This window comes from Pinus tabuliformis, chromosome 9, assembly GCF_031772625.1.
Source record: "Pinus tabuliformis cultivar Carrire ecotype Pingquan chromosome 9, CPIR1, whole genome shotgun sequence".
Lineage (NCBI taxonomy): Eukaryota > Viridiplantae > Streptophyta > Pinopsida > Pinales > Pinaceae > Pinus > Pinus tabuliformis.
In genome coordinates this window covers 1,244,710,222-1,244,719,291 of record NC_142307.1, presented here as the reverse complement: position 1 = coordinate 1,244,719,291, position 9,070 = coordinate 1,244,710,222, and the positions used below count along the sequence as shown (strand labels likewise).

General features: G+C 35.7%; 1 protein-coding gene across 2 annotated transcripts; it reads right to left on the bottom strand.

Annotated features, from left to right (window-relative positions):
* Nucleotides 1–356: 356 nt before the first annotated feature.
* On the bottom strand, nt 357–3,975 carry LOC149153080 (uncharacterized). 2 transcript variants are annotated; one of them, XM_089440180.1, is made up of 5 exons: nt 3,750–3,975; nt 3,476–3,600; nt 3,131–3,335; nt 2,881–3,040; nt 357–1,064 (listed from the first exon to the last, which is right to left on the bottom strand). In XM_089440180.1, the coding sequence occupies exons 1-4, from the start codon at nt 3,847–3,849 to the stop codon at nt 2,895–2,897; spliced, it is 576 nt and encodes a 191-aa protein (XP_089296306.1). In that variant the 5' UTR covers nt 3,850–3,975; the 3' UTR covers nt 357–1,064; nt 2,881–2,894. The 2 variants fall into 2 exon arrangements, with proteins under 2 accessions (XP_089296306.1, XP_089296307.1); XM_089440181.1 differs by having other exon boundaries at nt 2,894–3,040.
* Nucleotides 3,976–9,070: the final 5,095 nt, after the last annotated feature.

Sequence of the window (9,070 nt, the reverse complement as noted above, 5' to 3'; positions counted from 1 at the left end):
TCAAAATTACATGTTTTTATTTGATAACCTTATAAGTATATTTTTCCAAAGTCCCAACTATAGTAGACCCGGAAAATTGATCAAAATTACATGTTTTTATTTGATAACCATATAAGTATAATTAAAAATATATAGTACTTAATTTGCATATATTTGTTTAGGGAATTCAGTGATCGCTGACTTATCTCAAGGCATCTTTAATCTAACGTGTAGGTAACAATGGTATGTTTTAAGACACCTCTTCTTGCTCCCTTTTCAATTAATTAATGATTGCATTGAATCCACCAACTACTTTGAGTGACATCTCTGGGTGTATTTCGTTTATTCCTCCTCTAATGTTACAGAAGGCCATGGAATCCAGGTGTGAAATAAAACTTTTATAATTATCAAAATAAGTTTCCTTCAAAATTATAAATCCAATATCATGCTCAGGATGGCCTAAGCTCCACCGACTGTCGGTCGAAATTTCCACTATTTACTGCGTGAAGTTGTAAGTAAGTCATCTAAGAATTTTTCTGCAAGAAGACGAGCTGAAGCCGTTCTGATATCAAATATATTGTGCATCATGTATACATTGGAACTTCTCTGGTAGTCTGCCATTAAATACTTGAGATGCAACTGGTAGATCTCTGCCTTGTATGCCTATGCTATAAGCCAGTAACTGGTAGTTTGCTTCAAAATTATAGATCCAATATCGTGCTCAGGATGGTCAAAGCTCCAGCGATTGTCGGTCGCATTTTCCATTATTTACTGCGTGAAGTAGTCACTGAGTCATTAAAAAAAAGTTCTGCAAGAAGACGAGCTGAAGCCGTTCTGATATCAAATATATTGTACATCATGTATACATTGGAACTTCTCTGGTAGTCTGCCATTAAATACTTGAGATGCAACTGGCAGGTCTCTGCTGTGTATGCATATGCTTCGGTCTATAAACCAGTAAGCACCTAAAACCACGTTCGAGATTTCGTTCAATTTTGATTTGAGATATGTCACACGGACTTAACTTTCCTTTATACCAAACTGAACCTGTGATCGAACAGAGTAGAGATATCAGCACCATGATCCTGCAAACAATAACATCAACGGAAACTTTATTAATCCCTTGTTTTAGAATTTTAAGTTTATCATACTGTATTTATATTTATATTGGTATTTAAAGTAGTGAAATGTTTTACATTAGGGGAGAAAATATTAAAACAAATTTAATTCGATTTTTTTAATATATAAAAAAGTTTAATACATAAACTAATATTCAAAGAAAATGATTAAAAAAATTAATTGTGAAATTTTATTTGATAAACATGAATTTAAAATAAAATAAAACTATTCAATATTATAAATATTTATTAATTTAAATTTGTGTTAATTAAAAATAAATTAAAAATTTAAAAATTAAAAATTTAAAAGAAAAATGAAATGAATTTATGATTATGTTATTTATATTCTTTATTAAAATTTCTCAAGAGTATTTGCTTTCTTTTAAAAAGGTATACCTTCAAATTCAAAGAGATTCAGAGAGATAGGGAGAGAATGTATATATTTGTAAATTTTAATAGGGAAAGCACTAAATTCCTTATTACTCTAAGAAAAAGGATCTTGTATGCTAATTATAGAAATTAAAATTAAAAAACTTAATATAAATTTGAGGTTAAATTAATTAATTATATTTTTTTTAAATTTACTCTAATTTATTTTCTATGGAATTTTTAATGTTTAAATTTTTCTTCATTTATGGTAAAATAAGTGATTTTTTCTAGTAAAATAAGAGAATATCAAGGAAGGGGTTTCATGGGCATATTTCGATGGGGCCTCCAGCCAAGACAACAAATGCTGTGCTGGGGCTGATCATTCACCTAAAACCCCATAGATGCCTCAAAGCCTAAATGGGTGGGCATATTTCGATGGGGCCTCCAGCCAAGATAACAAATGCTGTGCTCGGACTGATCATTCACTTAAAACCCCATAGATGCCTCAAAACCTCAATGGGTTTAGGGACCGGAACTAATAACTTCGTCGAGCTGACAGGCCTTAGAACTCATTCTTTGCTGGCTCACCCAATTGGGCATATCCGATTCAGATCTTCGGGTGAATATTGTCAAATGGTTTAATGGAACAAGCAGATGTCAGAATTACAGTCTATCTCCATTATTAGAAGCCTTGCATTTAAAATCTCATTTTAACATCATCTCTCTATGTCATATATACATATGACAGGGAACGCAATGTCTGCAACAAAATATGGGCAGTTGGTGGATAGAGGACACAAAGATGGACGAGATCCGTGTGTTGGATCGTCCACCCTATGCTCAAATTCAATCTCTCTAAAAATTTTCAGCTGACTCATTCTTGTTTGGGTTGTTTTCCCTTGAGGAGACCCGGGAATGATTCAGCCATAGCAGCTAAGTTTTACAGCTGAAAACAGAGACCAATGATGCCGATCAACCGGGGTTGTTCTCCTCTCTGAGGAGGCCTTGGGTTCAAAATTGATCAGTGAATCGGAATCAGACAATCGAGATGGCAAAAGGGTGCATCCCTCACGCAACATCTTAACAACTCTATGACTAAAAATCATACATGCCTAACAACATATACAATGTAACTTTTTTTTCAATGAAAGGGTGCATCCCTCACGCAACATCTTAACAACTCTATGACTAAAAATCATACATACCTAACAACATATACAATGTAACTTTTTTTTCAATGAAAATTAGATATTTTTTCTAGGGAAAAAGGAAAAAAAAAGACACGCTAAAAATCAAATTAGCTAAGCCACAAGTCAAACTTCAAAGATCAAAAACAACTTGGCAAACCAATTTTTTTTTATAAACAAACACAATAATAATCATCTACATTAAACGTGGATGTGTACGACTGTACAGCAATTTCTAACTTTATTTTGAGGATGCTATACGGTCCGGGTTTCCAAACGATTTGGAATGAAAACTTGACTTTGATGTGGACAAACTTGACCCAGATTTCTTGTTCTGACTGTGGGACCTCCTCTTCTCAGATTCGCACATGCTCGATAACCATACTCCTGCCATAACCATGCCTCAAATTTATTATTATGTAAATACTTAAAAGATGAATTGTTCAGATTGGGAGAAAGAGAATCTCAGTGACCGACCTTCTCCCGCAGCGAGATTGATATAGAGATCGACGATGTTGGGACAATTGTTGCAGCACTCGGAAGAACATAACTTCTTAGTAAATTCCGGTTCGAGTAGAGAGTCGGTGGACATGCCTACAGCCATCCGTTCCAAGCCGCAGGCATTCATGCACTCCTCGCTTTCGATCCATCCCACCAATTTCTCCGCCAATACAACCGACGACTAATAATATATATGCACCTATGGTTAGTCTTTTTCAATATCGTGACCATATTGTTGGTATCTAATGACGTATCTATTAAAATTGTTAGTTGTGTAATCTGAGTTTTCTATGATTGAAGATGCTAACAATCAAAAGCTACCTGGCATTCAAATTGTAAGGTGCCGTCCATCATTACAACTTTCTCCAGCACACATCTATTACCAGACGATGAAACAGAGAAAGCGCAGAGTTCCGCGGGAAGCTCCTCACACTTGATAATGGCGCCTGAACAAATACAGTACATCACCCAAACGTATTAGGTAACGCCTGCAAGACCTTTATGATTAATCAACTGACTATTACAAACTGTAAGGAAATGGTATAACATTGTGTCACGGATCAACAACAACACGTAAATAGATCAAAGAACACACTCTGCACTTCATGCACGGTTATGGCCGCCATTAATATGACGAGGAAGCAAAATATGCAGGAGGATGAGGGTAACGCATGTATGGAATTGGTGGAGGCCATCTCTATTGAAGAAAGAATACACGATTCTGAACTTTGTGGAGAAAAAACAAGCCAATCAGCTGAGCTCTTTAACGCCAGTGAGGACAGTTTGAACTTCCAAGTGTGGGCGAGAATGAGAATGAAGGTGTGTATTTATAGCGTGAGGCCGTCTCGCGCCTATTCTGTATCGACCCTCTGCCCCGGCGAGGAAGGACTGAACGTGAGTAGTATCGGGAAGAAATTTTCAAAGTTGCGGGTGAGCGAGAGAGTGTTTTTTACGTGTGGAACACGCATGCCCTTTTTCTCCACAAATCACGGCCTATTTTTTGGGGCTGAGTTTCTCCGGTGACCGGTCTGCGACAGGTTCCACGACTGTAGGCGCCTACATGTTTGGAGTTTCAACCGTTCATTGCACGACACGTTCTGCTACATTTTCTCATAACTTATCAACGGCTCTCTTTTTCTACCCTCAAAATCGAAATCGATTATAATATATTTCCACGTTTCGAATTAGTATGTACAGTGGGTAGGGAGGTTGTTGGGACATCACATATTTGCAGTCGTATTGTTATGACTGGTAACATTTACATTCAAAATGTTATGATTCAACTCACAACCATAAATATGAGTGGGTTGCGTAACCGAGAAGGGAAGGAAATGTGTTCAAAATATCGTAATTAGAAGTTAGATATAATATGGAAAGGTTAAGAATTTATTTTTTTATTATTAGTTATTTTAGCTATGTAATTTCGTTTTTATTAGTAGTTATATAGATTTATTTTAAGTTAATATTTATTAAATTTTAAAAGATCAAATTTTTTGAAGTGCAATTTTTTTTACAACACAAACAATAGCATTTTTTAAATTTTGATTTCTTGTATATTTTTTTCTCATATTTTTTTCTTTTTAAAATCACACATCTATCTCTCTAAAATCACACAGACAGAGCAGGGGATAAGAGGAATAGGCAGAATATATTAAAGAGAGAAAGAATCACAAAGTTCTATTACACACAAGTCTTGGCCTTGCTTGCATTGCTAAGGGAGAGGCAAGATTACAAATTTATAGATGGAGAGAGAAGCTCTAGAATTCTCTAATTTTCTCATGTGGAAAATATGACTGCACAGTGATTTCCAGAAATTCAATGGGCGGTGTGGTAGGTTCGGTTGAAGACGGTTGTCGGTTGTGGACGACGAGGTTGGTGCAGAAGTTGGCATTGACATCTCTCAATTCGGTTTCACATTTAACATTCTCCCACTTGAAGTCGAATGAAGAATCTTGAATCAAGTCACACCGAGTCCTACCATGCCTCTACATAACTCATGCTTATTTCTTGGTAGAATCTTAGTGAGCATATCAACAAAGTTCCTATATGTATGGATCTTTTCCAAGGATAATTGTCCTTCCTCCAATACGTGTCAATTTCAATCGTACCTTAAGTCAATTTTCTTGGATTTTTAGTGAAATGTTGGGATTTTCACCAAGTGGATGACACTCTGACTATCACAATATAACACATGCTTGTCCTTCTTTATTCCCATCTCTCCCAGGAATCTTTGCATCCACAACATCTCTTTACAAGATTTTGTTGCAGTTATGTACTCTGCCTCTGTTATAGAGAGAGATATTATTCTTTATAGCCTTGACACCCAAGATACTGTTGCACCTGCAAATGTATACAAATAACCTTTAGTAGAATTTCTGGTGTCCATATCTCTATCCATAGCTGCATCTATAAATCCTTCAAGCATAGTATCAATATGACCAAAACATAAACAATAATGACTAGTACCCTTGAGATACCTCAAAATCCATTTTACTGTTTTCCAATGTTGTTTACCTGGATTGGCAAGGTACCGCTCACTACTCCCACTAAATATGCAATGTTTGGTCATGTACATACCATGGGTTGCAAGCGATGTACCAACTAGCTTGGCATCCTTCATATTAAACTTGTCAAGCACCTTCTTGATATATTTTTATTGTGAAAACCACAAACTTTTTTTTTCCTATCACACATGATCCTCATGCCCAAATATCTGTTGTGCCAGACCCAAATTCTTTATTGGAAATCTATTGCCCAATATTTCTTCAACTTATCGATCATATCCTTATCATGCCCAACAATTAACCTATCATCCACATATAACAATAACATGTTATACTTTCCTTGATTATACCTCTTGATATAGACACAATGGTTAGCTTCCAACATGTGAAAACCATGTTCCAACATGAATGATCAAATTTCTTATACCATTGTCGAGGTGCTTGTTTCAACCCATAGAGGCTCATCTTCAACCTACAAACTAGGTATTCTTTTCCTTTTTCTATGAAGCATTCTGGCTGCTCCACATAAATTTCTTCTTCTAATTCGCCATGAAGGAAAGCAGTTTTACATTTAACTATTCACATTGTAAGTCTAAAGCAACAACAAGACCAAGTATGACTCTGATGGATGACATTTTTGACACAGTCGAGAAAATTTCAATGAAGTCAATACCTTCTCTTTGGGAAAATCCTTTCACCACCAACCTTTCTTTATACCTCTCCTTCTTTTCATCACCTTCATGCTTAATCCTATAAACCCATTTGTTTTGTATATCCTTTCCACCCTTTGGGAGCTTTATCAACTCCCAAGTTCTCTTTTCTAGCAAAGAGTTCATTTCTGCCTCCATTGCTTTGTTCCATTTTTTACTGTGCTCAACTTTAGAAGCCTCTTGAAAACAATTAGGCTCACCTTCACCAGTCAATAGTATATAGTTTGAAGGAGGATACCTTTGTGAAGACTAATGAGGCATAGAAGATCTGTGAACCAATTGTGGTGGTGCATTATCAAGTTGAATCCATTGTGAAGGTTCCTACAAGATTACTCCTTCTTGAAGTTCATCATTTTCCACTTGTTGTCCGTCCTGCTCTTGAATTTGTTGTCCATTTTTTTTGCATTGGTGGGATGTTTCCCTGCTGCTCTTCAAACATGTCAAAAAATTTCTTGACCTCCATCTCACCTACGATCCTCTTAAACATTTATGACTCATTAAATATAACATTCCTGCTTCTAATAATTTTATGTTTGATTAGATCCCATAGACGATAACCAAATTCTTCATCTGCATATCCCAGAAAAAAGTATTTCATAGATTTATCATCTAGCGTAGTTCTATTTTCTTTGGGACTGTGTACAAATACTTCACCTCCAAAGATTCTCAAATGAGAATAATTCAACTTCTTACCAATCCAAACTTCTTCAAGGATGTTTCCATCTAATGTTGTAGTTGGAGATATATTTATAAGATAGCAAGCTATCATTATAGCCTCTTCTCAAAAATGCTTCTCCAAACCAGTATTTGACAACATACTCCTCACTTTCTCCATAATGGTATGATTCATCCTTTCTGAAACACCATTCTGTTGAGGCACAGTCTACTCATTCTTTATGCCAAACCTGTTACAATTTTCCTTGAATGCATTTGAGCAATATTCTCCACCATTATCTGTTCTCAGGCACTTAAGAAATTTGTTAGACTCTCTTTCAACAACAACATGGAATTTTTGAAATATTTCAAACAGCCACTTTTACTTTTCACATTGTAGGCCCAAATCTTCCTGGTTGCATCATCTATAAATGTTACAAAATATGATGCTTCTCCTAATGACTTGATGTTAACAGGCCCAAACACATATGAGTGTATCAATTCTAACAATTTTTTCTTTTTGTCATGGCCACCTCTGAGGAATGAAACCCTTCTTTGTATACCTTATATACAATGCTCACAAAGATCAATATTATATGATTTCAAACATGGAAAAAAAAATCTTACCAACAAGGATTTTTAAGCCCTTCTCGGTCATGTGATGCAAGCGCTTATGCCACAGATCCACTGAATTTACTTCTTTTTTGACAACAGCCAAATATGATTTTCTTATAATTTCCTTAAATGTATATAATGTTCTTGTCTTGGGTCCTTTCACCACGACCATTTCTCCTTTGCTAATTTTCCAGCCTCCTTTTCCAAATCTTATGGAATAGCCTTCATCATCTAGCCATCCCATAGAGATGAAACTCATGCACATTTCTGGTACATGTCTGACACGTTTCAAGAATATATCTTGTCCATCCTTCATCTTGATATGGACATCTCCCACTCCAATAATACTGAAAAAATGGTTATTCTCCAGATGCACTCTACCATAATCATGAGGGTTATATGCAACAAAACTAGCTTTGCATGGGGTTACATGGTGAGATGCCACATAGTCAAGGATCCAATCAAAGCTATTACTAGATGTATATAAACATGCATCCTCTACTAAAAAACTATACAACACATCACCATATGTGACTACAGGAGTAGTCTCACCTTCGTTTGTGTTGGACGACTTGTGATTTGTACTAGCCAGTCTCTCATCCTTTTATCCTTTCTTCTAGACTTGGTATTTTTTCTTCATGTGCCTGAGTTTGCCACAATGAAAGAAGATGATCCCTCCCCTTCTTGATTTTGATCAGCCTCTTGATCTTGATCACCCTTGTTGGCCTCGATCAATTCACTTACCACGATTAGCTAGAGCTTCTCCTCCCTGGTTTTCTGCAATTGACTTGTGTCACAGTTCCTCATTCATTAAACTATTGCTGACATCATGAAACTTTAGGGTCCTTGCAGGTGCTAAAGTTCTCATAGCTACAATTAAATTTTCCCAGTTGTCTGGCATATAACACATTAACATGATAAATTTAATTTCATAATCTAGAATGCTTTTAATAGAGACAAGTTGACTAGTAATAGTATTGAATTCATTCAAGTTCTCATCAAGTAAAGAACCCTCCTTCATCTTGAGATTATAAATCTTCTTCATTAAGAACTCTTTCTTTAATGTTTTGTACTTCTCATATAGATCATGGAGCTTCTTCCATATTTCTATCGCCGTATTTTCTCTGGACACATTGAAATACATGTTCTTTGCTAGATATTGGCAAATTGTTGCAATCACCTTTCAATATAGCATATTGAACTCTTCATCCTTCATCGATGAGGGTTTCCTTGTTGTTCCCTCAATCAGAAAATATTCATCTGTTAATCAGTGTATCCTCCATCCTTGATTTCCATAGGGAAAAATTAGACCTGCTCAACTTCTCCATGTCAGTTAATGTTGTTGGTTCCATTCTCAATAAATTTCACGCCCCAAAAATCAAACTCGACTTACAAAATAATATACCAATTGACCAAAATAAATCCCCTTTAGT